Source organism: Atractosteus spatula, chromosome 27 (genome assembly GCF_055471065.1).
Source record: "Atractosteus spatula isolate fAtrSpa1 chromosome 27, fAtrSpa1.hap1, whole genome shotgun sequence".
Classification (NCBI taxonomy): domain Eukaryota; kingdom Metazoa; phylum Chordata; class Actinopteri; order Semionotiformes; family Lepisosteidae; genus Atractosteus; species Atractosteus spatula.
Window position 1 is genome coordinate 735,889 of NC_142732.1, and position 21,282 is coordinate 757,170.

The following is a 21,282-nucleotide window of genomic DNA, read 5'->3' on the forward strand; positions in this document are numbered from 1 at the left end:
ATCACACAGCAGGTTCCTAATGTATTTTCTAAACATACAGTACATTAATGGCTCAATAAATGCATCAGTTTAAATGAAAATAAAATGGCCTGTGAATACATACATTTAGTATCAGAGGTCAGGGTAACACCCTGGAATCTACTTGCACCCACTCCAATTTCAGAAACAGGGTATAAATCCCCCACTGTGTTGTGTAGATTGTACTATGTATTGCCTTAGTAATTTGCACTATTGCACTCTGCACCATGTGTATCCTGTCTACAATGTCTATGTCAGTGTCCTGTCTGTATTTGCACCATGGACCAGGAGGAATAATATTGGTTAACGGAATTCAGCACCGATTAGGGCAAAGTGATGCACACATGCAGTAGAAACACACACTACACACATTTATGTAGATTCTACTTATGTAGAATCAAGACAATGTGGAGAAGCATTAAAAAGCAAACAGAATGTCTGAATAAATAGCAAAAAGTGGGTAAAAACATAGGGAAGTTGTGTTTTAACTCTACAATGCACTAGCAAGCCCTATAGCTGTGTTTCATTTTGGCCACCATACCACATAAAATATATTATAGCCCTAGAAAGAGTCATACAGATCCTAGGTGGTATAAGTTATAAGCAAGGGGATTTTTTTCACACTCAGTAGTGACAGAAGGATGCTGGAACCTTAAAGCGCATTAACTGTATTTAGGACACCGAACAGGAAACATGTCTTTACTCAAAGATGGTTGGTGTCTCATACAGGCTCCTCAGCCAGGTGATTAAGGCTCAGACTCTGCAAGGAGTTCACCAGCTCAACGCCAAGTGTTCTGCCCTGCATTGTGTTCAGCAGCTCAGTGTTGAGTGTTGGCGTGAATCTGAGATGTTAAAGATAGAAATGCAAAGATATTAAGTATTTCCAGCACAATCTTTTCTCTAGAAATACAATGAGGGTTTTGAACAAAATCCATCTGCACAACGCCTACCTCCACCTCCTGCAAGAGAACTAGTTCAATTTTGCTTAAAGAAGGAAGTTTCGCAGTGGCAGAAGAAAAGAACAGCAGTTCCTCTGCCTTTTTTCCAGGTAGGGGGGCAGACTCGTTTGCCGACACTGGACTTCAGGAAGGCAAACGTCAAACACAGAAAGGCCTTTTGATCATCAAGGGTTTCAGGCCCCACAACTCCACGGCTCTGTCTGCTCAGCAGTTTGAGAACAAAGCATCACTACACCCTCCTAAAAGGCTGTGGGTGTGGAAATAGCCGACAGGCCACTGACGAAACAAATTTAACTGGCAGTGTGAGACTAGGAAGAATCTAGCTTACCTTCTGGTTTTTATCAGCAGGATTAGAAAGTGATAAGACCATTATTAGTGAAAACACAGAACTGCCAGCAGTGAGACATTACAAATGGTGGCATGAAATAATTACTTGATTCTATGTTTTGTAATGTAGATTATTCTTAACCTTCACCCATAACATGTTGAAAAGTAAATGATCAGGGAATTGAATCAATTGCAATTATATCACCCACATAAGACAACTGCAGACAGCAAATAATAACTGGTTCCTTACAGAGGAGGAAGAGTGGATGTGCTGAGGGTTATCACACCTGCAGAACCCTTTCTCAATTTCATCTTTGAGTAACACTTGTGCCTTTTCTATTCTCCTTCTGAGGGAGAAAGAGATCGCAGTTCTGTTGACTGATAATTACCTGACTCATCCAAACTTGCTAATTGCTCAGTTCAATCCAGGGGCCACTAGGAACATGCTAAATCCTCTAGAGGGGATGTCTTGGATTCACTGATGGGCTCAACCATGGAGATGTGGGCCCCTCAGTGGCTCCATCAGAGTGTCGCTAGTCTGAGCTTCGGTCATGTCACTAGTTTTCAGATCACATGGCAGGAATTGGCTGAGTTTAGACATTCATTTTTTTTATTTGTGCTGATACATACAGGAAGACATCTGTGTGAAGTGGACACTGTAGAGAGACTACAAAAACTAAGAGCTTCCTTACATTGCTTAACAGGTTTTCTATGTAGCAATGTTGTTCTGGAGCTGCGTGAATAAATACTCTCCACAGGGCACCCACTCCTGAACATAAAGAGCAACGACAGGACAGAGACATGAGAAATGAAGCAGGAGAGTGCTTATTCACCCCCATTGTTTTAGTCTCACAGCAGCACTCTGTATTTATACGGAAGCGTCTCTGTCTCCGAGACTGTGATCGTGCTTTTGTTTGCACAGAAGCGCTTCAGGGGGCAGAATATTTCTGCATGTCCCTGCAGTTCTGCTCAGATGCTCAGGATTTATTTAGTCTCTGCAGCTAGAGCTTCCTAAACTAGAGCGCTATTCCCAGGCTTACATCTCAGGGCTCAGCTAAGTAAAACTACATGCCACAGAAAAGCAGAGATCCCACAGATTTCGGTTATGTAAGCACCCCATCATGTTGTTGTTCTAACAAAACTGTAACAAACTAATTTAAGCTTGATTGCACCTAACACGGGGTTAGATGACAGGCTGTGATGTTTGCAGCACAGACCTGTTTTCCTGGGAAAGAAGGACACTTCTGTCCGCGCGCGGGAACGCACTCCCAGGTTTGGTAGCAGTAATCGCCGGTATGATGATGAAGCGATCGAGCTCGGTTTGCCGCCTCTCATGTTGCTGCCAGGGAGAATCACTGCACACAAACCTCGTTAAGCAGGTGATTCATTAAGGAGCTGTGGACCCTTCGAATCCAAACCTAATCCTGACGACATATTGCGCCTGACCTCCTTTCAGCTCTGCTGCCTGAGAAAGGGCTAATGAAATAGCTTGTGTGCGAGTATATATATGCCTTCAAAATGAGAAGGGATTGGAAAGGGGATCTTGGTTATAAGGCCATCTATTACTGGCGCAGGCAATTCCTCTCAATTTTCGTGGGAGATTATGCCCTCATCCACATCCCGAACACCTGCCTCTCCTTGACTTCATTTCTGCACCACTCACACAACAGCTCAGATGAGCGTCTTTGTATCGAAACCTCCCTGCTTGCTGTGAACTGCTGCGCCTGGGCCAAAAGAAACAGATACATGGCAACCTCCTCTACTGTACATAAAAGCAGGGTTTTCATGTGGGTTTGCAATGGGAACTGTGCTTCCGCTTTTACTGAGCAGCTGCGGGTGTCCTCACACAGCTACAGATCAGGTGAACGCAGCATGTTTGCTCAAGGGCCATTTTCGGGGTCTCCCACGCAGTTAAGCCACTGGGGCTGAGGGTGGCGTTCTGTGGCCCAGACCTTGCTGGGTTGGGTCAGGGCCGGTTCTCTAGCCAGCGCTGGGCTGGATTCCCCAGAAGACATTGCACACTTGGCAAAGATCTGCTGCGCCAGAGTCCCGCGGCTTCCCTGCCACCTCCTGTGTGTCCGCAGTCACTACACTTGCAGCGACACGAGCGAGAGACACGCTGCTTCTCCGCCAGGCGCTCACACTCCAGACGAACAGCTGGGAAAGATGGGCGTGGCTCAAAACTGCCAGGCCTTCCTCCAATCAACACCCTCTCTCCCGTCAGTCTCTCTAGCGTGTGTAATGTGACTTCATGCTCGCCTCGACTGTAAAATGAACTAGTGTTACCATAGCAACTGGCAGACATTGGACTCACCTGTCAGTCAGCCAGTTGCCATGACTGCGCGATCAGACAAGAAGCCTGTTCCACCTGTGTGCAACTGCTGACCAAACCCATTAGGAGGAACTGACTATTCAAGATCTGCTCTGGTGATACTCAGTGCTCTGTCTTAGAGTTTGCTTTGAGTCTCAGTCTCTAGCTTTACGTTCCCTGCTTGTTTCATTCTGAGTTCGCCTTGTGGATTACCTGACTCACAACCTCTCAGTCTAGATTTCTTTTAATAATGATGCATTGAACCATTTCTTCTATCAATGACATGAACATGAAAACCCGGAGACTTTGTAGCTTTCTAATAACTGAGAGCCAAACAATCAGGACACAGATTCAAAAAAAAAGTTTGTAGGGATAACTTTACCCTGCCTCCCAAAATCCTCAACGCTTCTTGTGCAGTATTTACCAAACACCCCTGATGTCTGCTGGTTGGGCGCAACAGAGGGTTATACTGTACTTTCTTATATCTCATTCTCCAGGAGCAGAAGGGTCTAAAGGGTTCTAAAGACGGAGAAGCTGCAGCAACATGACCAGCAGCCAGACTCCCATCTGATGGCTGTGTGTCATTGCTACTTGTACGCTGAATTATTCAACAGCCCTCCTGGTGCAGGCAGAGCTGTCACCCTCCAGCGTGCAGCAGATCGCAATTTGCATGAGCTCCAAAACAGCGCTGAATTAAACTGTCTGCTCTGTATGTTCTGCATTACATCATTATAATCTGAAAAGAAAAAACACATGGACCTAATATCATTTCATAACTGATACAGAATTCTATGTGGAATGGGAGCATAGATTTATTTATCTTATTATTACAGAACACACATGTAGGCTGCTCATATACAAATGCCCAGCTGGTGATTTTAAAAATGTTTGTGAAAGGAACATGACATTTTAATATAACTAAAAATTGAAATAAAATTTTTTGAATTGTAATCGGAAGATTTAAAATAACTGAAAACTAAAAAAATGATTTTTCTTTAATAAAATGTGATATTTGATGTAGAACATTTCTGATATCCCTTTTGTTTGAGGTGACTCCACAGTACTACACTCAACATCCTGGCAAAGAGACCTTAGCAGGTGTCCTCAGATCCTAAACAAAACAGATCACTCTGTCTCGCTGAACCCTCCCAACGCAAAAACATGACTCAGCTGTTAAACACAGCTTGAAGCCCAGCTGAAGCCCTCTCTCCTGCCCTTGCCTGATAAAAGAGATTGCTGTTATAGCAGTCAGTGCAGAGCACGGGTCCATACCCAGCTCAGGAAAGCAAAGAAGTGCTGAATCATCCAAAATGATGAAGACAAAGATAGACAGTAGGGTCCCAATCCTACTGGGAGAGGGAGGAGGGAACTCAGTTGAACTGGCAGCCCAGTATGTGATCTCCTGTCACAGCCTGAGGAACAGTGAGTCTGTCTCCCAATAATGCTCCAGCCGCCTACAGAATATGTCAATATTGTATAATATGTCTTTGTTGTAAATGTCTGTAATATGTCTGTAGATTTTATTTTACTTCTATTTTTGTTTTGTTTCATGTAAATATCATTACTTTCATTTGCTTTGGCAACACTGATTGTACCCATCGGTCATGCTAATAAAGCACCTTGAATTGAATTGAATTGAATTGATAGACTGTCTTCATTTTATCACTATCATTTCACTTTAAGACATTTCACTCTCAAAAATGTCACTTTTAATACCCTTGTTTAAGATTTAAGAAATGAAAATAAACTGATTTGTTGTGTGTTGCAGCACTCCATAGGAAATGAGCTCAGAGTGGCGATTGTACCGATGGTAGATTTCTGTGGCCAGGAGTGATTTCTGACCTACTGGTGTGCTAGAAACTATCCATAACAGTATTATGTTATTATTCTTTCAGACTCAAAAGTGCCTTACATGAAATTAATTTAAAACTGAAAGCAAAGATTTCTGAGATTTCTTGCATGTGTGTTCATTGGATGGGATCATCTCTTTGATATGTTGACTAAACAATCAATAATTGTTTGCCTCGCTGAACAGGGATTAACGATTTCTAGCTGTTCCTTTTCATTACATACGCACTACACACGGAGACCTGTGGTGCTCTCTGCAGTCTGACCCACTGTAGCCACACACCCTGCGTGTCCGGTCTGCACGCTCATTGTTCCCGCTGCAGTTTGCTAGCCGCACTGCAGGGGGCTCCCCTGAGACACGTTTGGCCCTTGCTTTGTCAACAGCCCAGGGGGCAGACAGATAAGGCGGCTACATCACCCAGAGCTGTTGCTGCACAGAGATGCCGCCAACCGTACAGATTACAGCCATGTGACACTTTCAGATGACAGGCCCACTGATACGGAGCCAATTTTCGCTTCTCTTGTGGCTCCGAAACACAGATAAATCTCAGCTTTTGTGGCCAAGGTTTTTAAATCAGCAATTAGCAGCGCTTAGTCTACCAGCTCTGAGCACAAATAAATCAATTATGCTGCATGTTTGTCTGGGATTATTGATCGTCTGAAGTCCAAATTCCCAATGCTTGAGCTTGGCAAGTTACACAGAGACACAGACAAGGGGCACGAAACAAGATGAGGGCTAAAAATACAGCCTGGGGACCAGACAAGCTTAATCACTAATCCACAGCTCTAACACTAATACACTGAAGAACACATGATAGCATGATGGAATACCATACACTCCTATTAACCTTGATCACACTTGGAAAGAAGGGAGGCTTATCAATACAGTGGTGCAGACAGTACAATATCTAAGTGAACAAGGAAAGATTCGGTACATTTCCACATTCTCCACTCCATGGTTACTCAGCCTGACAATGGTCAATCAGGAAATTTAACAGCCGATTGGAGAAATGTTCCGCCAGTCAACGGGATTAGTAAGGTTGCTCTTTCTGTAGGTCTGCCATAGTTCCTGTTGTCATTTTTCAGATTAAGTAAGGCGGCTCCCACGAGTCTTCTCCAGTAATGAGGTTGCACAACACAATTAGTCTGGTCACATGCACACATCAGTACTGCATCAGCTGTCCCTAAAGTACACTAGGCTCCACCACGTTTACTCTTACGGTAATAATAGTAATAAAAGTAATAAAAAATATTGACTAAAGTTAATAATATACTTTGTTGATGACATTTCTCTGTGTGAGAAATGAGCAAATGTTAATTGCTTTCTCTGTGTAATGGAATAATGTGGGGCTTCTCGGTTTAGAGTGATAACTGTTGATTAACTGATTGTTTATTTTGGGTGTGCAGATTAATCAGACAGTTGAAACTGTCTTGAATCACTTAGTCACAGTGGGAGAGAGAAGCTACTGACATAAAGGAGTGGTGTCATCTAGCACTCACACTTTCTTAAAATATTTAATTTGCCAAGTCTTAGTGACAGTGGCTGTGCTATTACTTTCATGAGGAGAGGAACATATGTCAAGTGCTAGCCACTCAGGTGTTGTGGCTATTTAAGCAATTTAAAACAAGCACGTTAACATCAAACCTTGATAGGCTTGTGTTTCATTATACTAATATGTACTCAGCAAAAATAGAGACTTTAAAAGTAAGCAATCCTACAGAGAATCCTTCACAGTCATGACAAAGAACAGATTTCTACCACGGCAACAGGGCACGGAATAACAAGTGCAGATGGTTAGATATTCATTTTCCAACATTTTCCATCAGATAACCTTTAAATTCTATGAAGGGAAGTAACAGCCTTAGCTTACATCTCCCAAACCTTGGTTCTGAGGCACTGTGATCACATACAGTACTGTACAATACCTGTTGCTTCATTATAATACTGTATATGCACTCTCGATAACCTTCTGACATACTGTACATAGCCAAAATATGGCACAATCCCTTCTGGGAAACTCATAAGATTTCCAAATTAATACATGCTTAAATCAATGGAATTTTAAAATAATATTTTTCCCATTAACTGGCTTGTTATGTTGAAGTTTATTTCCCTGAGGTATAATGATGCTATAACCTTGACTGATTCTGTTCCTAACAGAATATTCTACTGTAGAAGAAATGCCTTACTTACAATGACTCAATTTTATTGTTAGAGAGACAGAAAAAGAAAAATTGACAGGTTGTGACCTGAAGGTCCCAACACAGGCACAAAGATAATCTTCCCTTTACTCACTTCAAAACGTTATGGCTCCTTACAAAAGAGATTTAATCAAATCGATTTTTATAACAGTTATGAGATACTGACAATTACAGCAATATTAAAATTTTTCAGAAATCAGAATGGGAGATACAGTAGCATTGCTTATCTTAGAAAATAAGTCAGGAAAGAAGAATTATCACTGGGAGGTGAGAAATAAAGTTCATTTCTCTGCTGAAAGCTGGTTAGATGTGAACTAGGCAGTGAATATAAATGGGAGAAATTCACATGTGCCCATGACTGTACTTTCACTGAAGCAATACTGCAACGATGGTTGTCTTAGTCCTGCAGCTCCAATCCTGGACCTGGAGGGACTACAGGTCTTCAGTGCAGCTGGGCTCTTAATGACCCGAATCAGCTTATTGGCTTAATCAGACCAATTTACTAGCGTTTCCCAGGTCTTCAGGTACTGGTTCTTTAAAAGAGACCTGAAACAACGGCAGAAACAGCAGCCCTCCAGAAGAAGGATTGGAGTATGTACAGTAATACCCAATGACATCTGCACAAAGCTCATGGGGAAGGCAGATCAGAAAAAAAGGATCAAGTCCTCCCCCACTGCCAGTGCAGTAAATAACTCAGGTGTAAACACTATAGTTTCTGCACAAACACTGTATGAAATTTAACAGTGCATTTAATTTTCGGGCTTCAGTTAGCCGCTGGTGATTTTGAACAGTGAGTCCACTCTTAAACTTCAACCCAGAGAAAGAAATCAGTATAAAAAAGGATATAAACTTAGGCTGAAAGCAGAAACTATAAATAAACATGTTATTAAAAGTGTTTGCCTGTGACAAGTGTTGGCTGCAATCTCTGCTGAATTGCAGACTGCAGCTTTGTGTGGGAAGACTGTCATTTCAAGAGAAAGACGCTTTTTGGAGGAGCTCCTGGACTGTAATTACCGCCAGGCCTACACTGCCCCCTCGCAGAAGATCTTCTGTTCCCTCCTGATGGGAACAGACAAAAAACACAACAAAAACAGAAACAGGAAATCTCAGCAAGCTCGCCTCCCTGCCAGAGGACAATGGAGAAGAATGTCAACACCTGTTCTGAGCTGGAGAGAGGCCCTCCCTGCCACCCACCCATCTGCTGCTCAGCCCAGGGGAGATTCCCCTCCACCCTCCCCACAGCTCCACAGGGGACCGAAGCGAGACGATGTGCCTTCCAGGGAGGGAGGAACCTGCTCCTCTCCTTGCATTTGAGTGCAAAGCTCCGGCTGAACCACAAGACCCCAGAAACACCGGTGCGCAGCATCGCTGTGCTGCTCAGCCTCCTGTGTGGATGCAAACGTCTGAGTCACGGCTCCAGTTGGCTTGAACAGGGCAAACCTCTAGGCAATTCTTTCCTCTTAGTGCAAAAGGTAAAGATTCTCCGCCAAATCGGCCAATGAAGAATTGCAAACTGGAATCAGCAGAGGATCATTGTTCGTAGCATGTTCAGGGTTCATGGGAAAGCAAAAAAAAAAAGAGAAAGGAAAGTACTGAATCAAGATTAGGCATCATGACAGTGAATAATTTAATCTGTATTTACGCATGTCAGGATCTATCTTAGAGGTACTGCCGGGGTTGGTGAGAGAAAAACAGACAGTGGACGCCACACCGAGGGTCACTGCTGTGGCTCTTCAACGTCGTCTCTGGGAGAAACCTGGATGCTCTGCTCCTTGACGCTAAGCAAAGCGATGCTACAGCCTGCGAGGGCTCACAGAAACCCATTGTGATCCAAAAATGACACTTGGTGGAGCGAATTAAAGCAACTATATACGACCTGCTTGAATATCTCCGGCCCATGTATCCTCAAGCTTACTGCATTTACCAGGTTTAAGGGCTTACATTACAAGGTGGTGTCTCTTCGGCAATCAGACCAGCTGACTGTCCTATGCAGCCAAGCTGTGTCTGGTCCGCACTGAGACAGGCGGTTGCAGTTGGAAGAGTTACTGGTGGCACCAGAGATCAGTGCTCCTCTCTTTGCGCCAGAAATATCAAAACAGTGCTCCCCACTTGGAGGGGATTTTCAGGCCACGGTGGGGGTCTCATTAAACTGAGGTCCTTCCCACAATCCATCCATCCATTTTCCAAACCTTTCCTTCCAATTCATGGCTGAGGGGGAGTTTGAGCCTATCCCATCGAGCAACAGGCCCAAGGCAGGATATACCCTGGATGGGTCACTAGTCCATCGCACACACTCACACCAGGGTCAACTTTCCCAATTAATCTACCAGCATGTCTTTTGACTGTAAGAGGAAACTGGAGCACCTGCAAGAAATCCACATGATCTCACGGAGAAAATGCAGAGCAAACTCCTCTCCACATCTACAAACTGGCCTGCTTGACCCCCATCTGACCTGACACTGAAGTGTGGCTCCAGGCCACTCCCACCACTAGGTCTGCTGTGAAAGGACTGAACTTTGGGAGATTTAATAAAAATGTAGCTATAGTGAAATGTACCAACTATCAATATGGGACATTTTCTAAGAGCAAAGCCTTATTCATGCACGAGTTTGATGTAATTGCGTCATATTCCGGTGTTCTATGTGCCTCAGCCACACTCCTGCAGCCACTGGAATATTTTTCTATGAACCTCCCAAGACTCCTCTGTTTGCAGGGATGTCAGAATCCCTCATGTTACGTGTGCACTCCTCCTTCGACTCAACAGAACACCATTTTGTAAGAAAGGTGAGAGCGCCTGACAGCTGTGAATTGTTTCTGACACTTCCGAGAAGAAAAGAAAGCGAGTTCCCCAAGCTGTCGGCATCGCAAGAGCGCTGCCCTGCGGCGCACTTACACTCCGCTGCGCAACCTTGAGCAGGGTGAAGGCCTCTGAACGGGGAGGGTTAAAAGCCCTCGTCCCTGTCCTGGGGGCAGCTGTGCAGTACGAGCTGTATGAGCTGATGTGCTGTGGGGCTCAGGGCCCTCGTGTCTCTTTCATGTCTGCACAGCCGCTCCGAGGCGCAGTACTGAGCGCGCACAGGGCTCCCTCACACACCCAGCCGCTCCGAGGCGCAGTACTGAGCGCGCACAGGGCTCCCTCGCACACCCAGCCGCTCCGAGGCGCAGTACTGAGCGCGCACAGGGCTCCCTCCCACACCCAGCCGCTCCGAGGCGCAGTACTGAGCGCGCACAGGGCTCCCTCCCACACCCAGCCGCTCCGAGGCGCAGTACTGAGCGCGCACAGGGCTCCCTCGCACACCCAGCCGCTCCGAGGCGCAGTACTGAGCGCGCACAGGGCTCCCTCGCTAACCCAGCCGCTCCGAGGCGCAGTACTGAGCACGCACAGGGCTCCCTTGCACACCCAGCCGCTCTGAGGCGCAGTACTGAGCGCGCACAGGGCTCCCTCGCACACCCAGCTGCTCCGAGGCGCAGTACTGAGCTCACACAGGGCTCCCTCGCACACCCAGCCGCTCCGAGGCGCAGTACTGAGCGCGCACAGGGCTCCCTCACACACCCAGCCGCTCCGAGGCGCAGTACTGAGCGCGCACAGGGCTCCCTCCCACACCCAGCCGCTCCGAGGCGCAGTACTGAGCGCGCACAGGGCTCCCTCGCACACCCAGCCGCCCATCCCTTCTCTTTGTCTTGGCTCTGCTGCACGGGGAGAGTGAGGGTGCCCTCCATCACAGCCACGCGTCTTTGTGGCGCGCTGCATGGTCCGCAGTGCCGTGTGGAGGAGCAGCGCTCCTGGCCGGCTGCGCTTTTACTTTGCAACGATACGGCTCTTCCGGCGATACAGGAACTGCGACTGAGGTTTCAGCAGGTACAGGTACAGGTAACAACCTGCGGCTCGCGGGGTTAACGCGTGTTAAGGCCTGCGTGTCAGAGCCCCCCATGTGGGGTGGAGGCCGGGGGTGCCCCCGAGAGCCGCTGGGGAAGAAGGGGAGACGCCTGCATCGGGAGGCTGGGAAGGAAGGATCCGGGACTCGGATTTATGAAGAGCCAGGAAGGTGCAAGCCAGGGGGAGCTGTCTTCTCTCCCACACTTTCATGCCTACATCTGTTTAGTTCAGCTGTCTTTCCTGTTAGCCCCAATGAGCGCATTTTGTAAATTTTTTATGCAAAAAAATTCAAGAGAATTGATTCAGATGCTAAAAAGCTAACTGTGTCTGATTTAAATGAAGTCTTTTACATAATTTCCAGTGTCTTAGCACCTGGTTTTCCTTCCTAGAAATGTGTATCATGAGGCAATTTTATACTTTTAAAAAACCTTCACTAATCAGCTTTTCATGGATGACAACTTGCTTCAGATTGCAGGCTACCTGGCAGTTCTGAAAACACGCACATGAAGCAATCTGTGGCAATACAAAGTGCACAGAGCAGCAGATGTAATGTAGAAGAAACATGTGGACAGGTACAAGGCTGCTGTTAAAATAAGTGTGCACAGTTGTTTTTCTAACAGTACATCTGCTGTTACAGTAGTATAAAGGGCAGCAGTGACACATCAAAGCACACAGACAGCTGTGATATCAATATGTTCTTCACACAGGAAGACCACAGATCAGCTGGGCCTGGGAAGTGCACTCTACTGTTTACTATATACCGTATAGTACAATACAGTGCACTGGATAGTGCTCTATAGAGTAAACAATATATATTACAGTACAGTATATTAGTACAGTACAGTGCACTATATACTACATATGTACTATCTATAGTATTGTCAGATGTATACAGTGTACTATACGGTATAGCTTATAGTACAGTATACTACAGTAAACAGTACTGATAAATATAATTGCAGGAATTTAAATTTCTTAACATGATACCCTTGTTTGTTTGAAACCGATCTTTTCTCTAACCAGGTTTAAACAGGGACTGGTTTTGAGCAGCCCTGTCCAGTATAATGGGCAGACTCAAGCACAGGTTGAGCTCCATGATCTCGGGTTCGTGTCTGGGTCCGTCACGAGAGCTGCATGGAGTTAGTCAACCAGGATTCTCCCGGCTCTCAGCAGCACAGAGGCCCCTGCAGGCTCCCAGGCGCTCACTCATTGGCTCTGACCCGCCTGTGGGGCTGTGCTCCCGCTGAAGGTGGGCGTGGCTCTGGAACTGCCCGCACTCCCTCACTCTCTCCAGCGGGAGGCCTCCGGGATCGAGGGGTGACAAACACAACTAGCTGTTTCCAAGCTGGTGGGCAGTAACACAAATAACTGTCGATCCTACCATTACAAAAGGAGAAAGACTGAAAAGCACCACACTAGGACACAGGCTTGAATCAGACCACAGCGGTTACAACTGTAAAAATCCACACCCCCATTTCTAGCATCGAGCCACTGAAGAGCACAAAATCAACCTCACGTTGACTGGGGCCTGCTCCCAGATTAGAACACCCCAGACTGTCAACAGCCAGCAGAGATTTTCCCAACCAAACTATTTATTATCCCGTTCATGTCCACATACGGCCAGACAAGGTGATCAGGCCCTGGCAGCACTGATCTGCTACAAACGTTACCAGAATAAACCCAGGCTGTGGGCTTTAGCATAAGTGGTCTCTCCACTGCAACTCCTGAAACTTTCTGCTATTATTCTGATACAGTCTGTCCCAGCACAGCAAGTGGCTTTTCTATCCACAGTTCAGCCTGAGCACATGCACTTTGTAATTTGCACATAAGAACACTACAATGACATCGTTGAGCACAGTAAACACACATACAAGCTATCATCACACGGTGGCATAACAGTAAAAATATGGGTATAAAATAAAAGTCAAGTTGTCTCTATGACACAGCTTGAACATGTTTCCTATTTGTGCACCAGGATGCCAGAGTGAATTATTCGAAGGCAGCGAGCTGGTGGCATCTCTGGGTTGGCTGTACAGCCCATTGGGAATTTTCTTACGCCAGACAGTGTCACGAGTGCATTGACATAAGCAAATATTCCAAATATTCCAGCTGTTCCGGTACACATCCGCACCTTTTCAAAGGGAAAACTGGACAGTTTCTATGACATGTTCAGTAGAATTTAAGCTACCAAAAATACATGGAGTATGTCCTCCTGTTTGCCAGTTACAAATATTTGGGCTAGAGCAAACGCCTCTTCTGTCTCAAAAGGGCAACATTGGCTAGAGTTTGGGACCATGTCCCTCTGATCTCAAGGAAATTAACAGGAGACCCACAAGGTATGATATAAGACCCCTTTCTCACAGACAAACAAACAAAAGAAATTAAGCCACAGCTAAAGCACAGATCCTCCACCTCACCTCTATAGTAAATGACTTGAAGCACTACTACATATTTCCTTCCAGATTAGGCTCCTGAACGGTCTCATTATTTGTTCAAATGGATATTTATCTCCTTTCCCCAGAGGACTATTTCCAAGGTAGACTTGATTCAAGGCACAGCTGCCCACTAAAACTGGGAGAAAAGCGTCCAATGAAATAATCAGAGCAGATGAGCAATGGGGAAACTCAGGGTGGAATGCTGGGCAGAATGCTGGGTAGCCTTCTGGGAAATGAGAGTGGGCCTGCAGCACAGAACACCTTCCACATCTCCAGTGCTGTCTGTACCTCATCTCTCTCACAAGCACCGGAGAGCAGTGATCCTTTAGGAGGGATTGTCTCTGATCTATTAGCATTGCATGTCCTGTCTGTTCTCCATCACTGTCAGCTCTGATTGAAAGAGATACGAAAGGGAAACAAACCTTCCTGTTTGATTGTCAATGATGTCCGTTTCAGGAGCAGGCAAAAAAATAAAACTGTAACACGTCATAATTACAGAGCACGTTTCCAGGAATCACAGGACAAAAAATAAACAGTAGCGACATTCTCAGAGTTAAAAATTCATGGGCTCCTGAGACACCCCTGAGGCCAGAAAAAGGAAAGTGAAAGAAATGTTACTCTTTGTAGTCAGTGTTATCTGAGGACCTGCCTGGTGTTTGGACTTCACAGCCCTCTCCCTATCCTGTATGGGCTGCACTCTTCAGTGCTGTGGACAGCTGTCACGGGTTCGAGCCTTAGTAATGTCACTTTCTTGCAATGTGAGTCTGCCGCTATCAGATGAAGGAGGTCTCTTGTTCTCTCCGATGAGTGCTGGCTCTGCAGGGGCGCTTACCAGAAGAGCATGTCCAGGGAGTTTGTACTGAATCACAGTCAGAGAGCTGTCATAGAACAGACTGGTGAATACAGATCAGGTGGGTACAGTATGTCATTAAAAAACCGGGAGATTTCAAATTTCTAAAAGGAATCGTGTAAAATGGCTCTCCAGGCAGTTTTACTAAAAGTGCATTTAAGTTATGCAAAAGAACAAGACCAGCAGATTGGTGCAGTGGCTGCAGTACGTCTGCACTGGCTGGGGGGCGCCGGAGAGTCCCCCAGGAGGAGCTACAGGCTCCCCTCCCCAGGCTCTGAATGACCCTGAAAACTGGTGTGAGAGCTATGTGAGAAGACAAGAGACACTGCTTCACCCAGAAAGAACCGAGTGGATCACTGCTCTTTCAGGAGTCATATACTGTATACTGTATGGGTCCTCACACTTTGAGTCAGTCTTCTGTAGCCAGCGTGATATCCTCTGACAGGCTTCATTTGAGAGTATAACAACATCATTTAGGTTTATTGTTCCAAAAGACTGAACAGGTACTCAAATTTGAATCTGTGACAATGTACAGCATTTATCACAGCGGAGGACACATCAGCTATTATGGCAGGGTTCTCAAATTCAGCTCCTGGAGAGCTTCCTATCTGTAGGGTTCTGTTGAAACTGACATTGTCAATTAAACAATTAATCTAATTATTTTCTAAATTAGCCAGATACGATCTGCATTTGATTGCACAATTCACTTCATTAAAGGTGCAGTAACCTATAAGTCATGCCAGAGCTTGGTTAGAAGTATGGACATTATGCAGGTAATTAAATGCAAGCGAGAATGTGGGAATGGGGAATGTGCCCTGCGTGTGCCCTGCGTGTGCCCTGCGATGGACTGGCGTCCCGTCTAGAGTGTACCACTCTCCTTGCACCCACTGCTTGCCAAGATAGACTCCATCTCCCCCGTGACCCCGAATTGGATGAAGCAGTGAGAAAACAGATGGACAATCCTCTATGGATCTAAACATTTAATACTATTAGTGTTTCATGTGATCATAAAAATATATTTTAGCATACTTGATCTTAGTCAGAAGGTCATTTTATACATTTTTTCTTTAGCAACTTGCACCTTGTTAAAACCCTCTGGACTCAGCTGTGTTTATGGGAAACCCTCGAACAGGGAGAGGTGAGTGCAGAGCGTGACCTCCTCGACAGGAACAGAGTCCTTTCTGCAGCATCTGCCTCTGCAGCCCAGTGCCGCCTGAATACCAAGACAAAGCCATTCGATAAACATGCCTGTTAATGCACTGACTGCGAGTGCGACCCATCGAAAAGGCAGCATAGATTAGCTTTCAGTCCCTGTGATAAACCGTATTGGCACAATCGTCTCTGTTCTACCTGACTTATGGAAATGATTTTGAGAAAGTGTGAAGAGCCTCACTCCCCTGCCTCACAAAGAGAAAGAAATGACTCTGCTGTAATAGCTCCCTATCGATTTTCACTGTCTAGATTATAGCCCGACAGCTCTGAGCACTGCTGACAGGTGCTCCAGTTTTACTTTCTTAATCAATCTCTTCCAATAGAGCACTGACATGTAAAAATGAGCATTAGCATTTATACAGTTGCAACTGTGAGTATTACATGCAAAACCAGGACAGATATAAACACAGGATGCTTCCTTAGCTTTATGCATCCTGCAGGGCCTGATGCAGACAGGCATGCAGAAAGCTGGTACAGTTGATAATGTGTCATGGAGGTACTGGGAGATACTGGACAATTAAGAACATTGGAACAGCAGCACATGAGAGGCCTCTCAGTACTCATTTGGTTAGTCACATGGCCAGGACTGGTCATACTGGACTGGACAACTCTCACACAGAAAAGGGCCAAGTAGATCAGCCAAACTGGACCTGCGTGACTAAGAATGATGGGAGGAAACTGAAGCACATGGTAGAAAATAGTCGTACATGCAGACTCCTCCAGATTATGCAAGGCCAGGGTGTACAGTAAGTTTAGCCAAGATACCAAGGTTAACAGCCCAACCACTACAAACAGCACTATGAGATCCGGTAACCAGGACCTGGGTTCAACATCCCATTAGAAGGACAGCACCTTGTACCTGTCCCAGTAGTGGGACCCTGGTCTGATTATTCTAGTCCAGAGGCAAGAGCGCCACCTACTGGTCATTCAACACTACTTACTGACCAAGACTGACCTTTCTGAGCTCCTGAGATGGATGAGATCAGGCTACCAGAAGGAAAACATCAGCTATTTAGGTAAGACCCCTTATCATAGTAACATTGCAACGGGCTACAGAGTGACGTTTCAGAGAAACCAGTTCTGCACAAGATGTCCCTGTAACCTTCCCACAGATGTGGGCCGAGTTCCCCCTCCCTCAGCTCAGCCTCAAGCGCAGGAGCCTCTTACTTTCATCGGGGTTGGGGGCGGCGAGGATGGCGCTGTGTTTCCGCTTCACCTCCTCCACCTTCTCCGACAGTGTGTCGATGAATCCCCGGATCTCCTCCACCTGCGCAGAGACACGAGAGCCGCGTGTCAAACACCCCGCCGCACATCGCCAGCTCCGCCCTCCCGAGTCCCCCCTTGGCCAGCGTCACAACGCTCAAGACATCCTGTCGAACTTGGATGAGTTCACCTTTGTTGTGGATTGAGTCCCGGAAATGCAACTACATAACTGCGTGGTTAAAGTCCTTTCTGTTTTTAGACCTTACCCACTCTTAGGAAAGCCACTCACTCCAGGAGCGAGTTCGATTCGGAGATCCAGGCACTGCGTGTTCAATCCTGGGGCGCGTCACTATCGGACTGTGACCGAGATTGGCCAAGCAGAAACACACACAGTTGGCCCAGAGCTGGGACTGGCTGGACAAGGCTCTTGCCTCCCAGGGTAACAGTGACCCCCGTGACGTCCCAAGCACCTTGAGGGTTAAGGGGACACTACTGAGGAGTGCAGCCCTCCTCTGATTTAACGTGATGCTGCAGAGTGTGGGATATATCAAACAGTTCCAAGGTGCAATGAGTTGGTGGGTTGGAGGAGCTGGGCTGCACTACCTCATTCTTCCTGTATGCGTATCAGCACTCTGGGACAAGATGTGAAAGACACAACTGGAGACTCCAGACTGGGTGGGTAATCTCTGGTGATTCCAAGCCGATAAAAAGTGACCACTGTCCACTGATCTCTTGTGAAAAACATGATTGCACAGACCAGTTACAGGAGTCTCAGTGATCCACAGAGTACAAAACAGCAACACACCAGCTGAAAAGGTAAAAATAATTTTCCAGTTATAAAACACACACGTATGCCAAAAGAGTACAGTCAAAATATAGTGCATGACAAAGAAATCTCACCTGGTGAAACAAACCCTTTTTTAATTTAATGAGAGCTGTACAATACAGATGCATCAAAGTACGCAATCAATATCCTTCTTATTTTAAAACACAGGGGAGCTGTCAGCTGTTGTCTTGAGAAAAAGCCCCAGGGTGAGCCCAGTTAATTGAAGAGGTTTGTGTGGAAGCCACAAAAATCCACCAGCTGCACATTTAGTGACAATACTCTGTTGTTTCATTAAACCCACAGCTACATTTTGCCAGTTTAAAAATAAAAACATTTTAGAAGACTGTCGGATCATCTCCAGTGATAGCTCGTGAGCAATGGGTCGTCCGTTAGAATGAATGCATATACACTAACCTGAGTCTAGGAAAAGCCTTCTCAAGGGCAGTCGTGGGAAAGGGCTGTATGAGTTTGAATTATTAGTAGCAGCACTCACTCATTAGCATGAATGCTTCCCACAACAGGGCCTTTCCAGAAAGGAAAGTATAGGTACTGCAATGCTGTCTTAGAAATGTTTTTATGATTTGGACTGCCAATTTGTGCACACGGAAGTTAAACGCTTTATCATTTTAATAAACAGTGCAAGTTTGTTCTACAATATTTAATTGCTTCTTCATGTTCTGTGCACCTGGGATCTGTCAGTAAATACATTTACCAGGGCTTGCAATCAGCACCTCTGACACATGGCAAGAGAATCTGAAGCAGGGAGACAGATGTGCAGCTTTCTCACATCTGGATGAGACCTGCACTCTCCCTCCTGGCACAACTGTCTGATTTGTCAATATCTTGTCCCATCCAGTCTACTGTTCACATGTTCCATTCCCTGTCTTAATCATCCATTATCTCTTTAATTGTCTGGTGATTGAATCCGCATTTTTAATATACTAGTAATTGGCTTGCTTCCAATCGCTGAATTAGGATGCTATCGAATTTCCAGGGCTGCGATATTAGTCTCCTGGATGGAACAGATGTGCACAGCGAGCAGCTTGATGATCGGAGCAGGACTGGAGCTGAGGGACGCCGAGTGGAGAGAGATGAGAAGGCTCCATTGCAAAGCAACTTCAGCCACTCAGTCTCAGGCTTCAGCAGGTTTACAGTCTGGTGAAAAAGTAAGTACGCCCCCGGAAGCTTTTATGGTTTAACTTCCATCCATTGTCTAACCACTTCTTCTAATTCAAGGGAGCTGGAGTCATGGGACAGAACTGAAGCACATCGGTCTCCACGAACTGCTCCCCCGAGACCAGCTACTTTAACGTCTGATCCCATGACAGCTTAGCTTGCTGATTTCTACAAGAGAACTGCAGAGGACCCAAAACAGCTCGATGGCTTTTACAGATACAGATTACAGTTTGCTGGAATCAGAAATGGAAGCTTACGAACCATTGAGGGTTCTGGAGAATAGAAGGTTGGTCCGCTGGCATTTATCAAGCTTTGTGTACAAACTGCTGGATCACTTAGGATGGAAGATGGTTATTTGTTTGAACTCATCTTACTGTATGTCAAAGTCATGAAACCCCTGTTAGGCTTTAAGACCTACTGCAGCATGTGAATGGGACTTTAATTTGTAAGTGAACAGAAATACTGTACTTCCTCTGTTACAAATAACATTGGGGTGTTTGTCTATGGTGAAGACTGATACCCAGTGCTGAGCAATGATCACAGCTTGACCACACTGTCACCCTAAACACATCTGGAGAGGCAGAACTCTCAGCCACCTGTCATCTCCATCTGTCACAGGAGATTTCATCCTTTTCCTTTGAATTCAGGTCCCAGGGCGACCTTTAAACATCATTGTGCACTTCGTCAGCTTTAGTGTGGCTCTGCTTGACACGTCCATTCAGAGATCAGCTCCAGAAAGATCTTACAATTGATTACCAATGTCCACTTACAAGCGCCATATTTCACCCACATGGTCATCAGCCTTTGTCTTGTCACCACCTCCTTGTTTAAACAGTGTGGACTGGAGAGATTATCTGGACCACATGACCTCCGGGCTCTGATACATCACCATTACTCACTCCTCCAGTGGGGAGGACCTGCTCAGTAATTAAAGGAGAAAACTCCAGGCAGAAATAAGAACTCATTTGTGTTCCTGTGAAAGTGACTTCCAGGGATTGGCTGTTAACTTACAGATTGTGAAAAATAAGGGTATTATGCATTTCTTTTGTAATTATCAGAATCATTATTACATTAGCCTGTGATGGGCGTCCTGTCCAGGGTGTACCCTCCCTTGCACCCTTTGCTTGCCAGGACAGGCTCTGGCTCCCCCATGAGCCTTTACTGAATAAGTCAGTTAGAAAACGGATGGTATGGTGTAAGTTATGACAACTTTAGTATAATCAATATTTTTTTTCACAGAGAGGAACAAAGAAACTGCTGTGATTTTACCAAGAAGTAAAATCTGTGAAAATGTGTGACATCATGGTTTCTAAACCTCTTCCTGATTTTTAAGAACTCCTGAATGCCCCGAGATGATTTCGCCCTTCTCTAAAAAGTTATTTTCAATCTGGAGAATTGGAAAGAAGCAGAGGACCCCCTGATGTGTCTTTTATTACATTTCTTAATTAGAACTCCCCTCGGTGCGATGTGTTACTAACCGTGCTCACCTGCAGGAAAGCAGGGGCTCAGGAGGTCATTCCCCAGTTGTAGTGCTGTTGCATTACTGGGGAAAACAGGTCTCACTAATGCGAGTAACTGTAATTTACACCTCTTGCTTTTTATAAGGCAGGTTAAAGCTGCAGAAAGTTTTGATGGCAGGACTTCATTTTGCATTAGAAACGCCACCACAAGCTGACCCCTTTGGATTTCACACTGCGCACGGGGACCTGATAAAACGCTGAAATAAGAGCAGGGAAGATTCAGCGCAAACCTGATAAGGAATGCCAAAATGCACTCAGTGGGATAGCTCACAGTGGAGATGACAATGTGACTCTGAATACCATTAACACTGCTCCTCCACTCACACTCACAGGCAATCTTGTGAATTTCCCTTCTTGTGTTAGACTTCAGAGCTAGTCAGCAGGTTGGGAATTCTCTGCCTTTTAAGATTAGGAACATTGCTACTGACCCTGTGGAATTTCATTGACATGCTGGAAAACCCCCCAAAGATGATGCTGAGTAAGTTATTATCTACTGTAAATGGACAAAGATAAAGAAA

At 45.6% G+C, this 21,282-nt stretch overlaps 1 protein-coding gene across 2 annotated transcripts in view; it reads right to left on the reverse strand.

Moving 5' to 3' along the window:
• The window catches only part of stx1a (syntaxin 1A (brain)), a 102,528-nt gene that overhangs the window by 58,492 nt on the left and 22,754 nt on the right, over positions 1 to 21,282 (reverse strand). For both annotated transcript variants that reach the window (XM_088906638.1, XM_088906639.1), the window contains exon 3: positions 17,207 to 17,306. In XM_088906638.1, the coding sequence (XP_088762764.1) occupies positions 17,207 to 17,306 (100 nt within the window). The remainder of the gene's footprint in view (positions 1 to 17,206; positions 17,307 to 21,282) is intronic.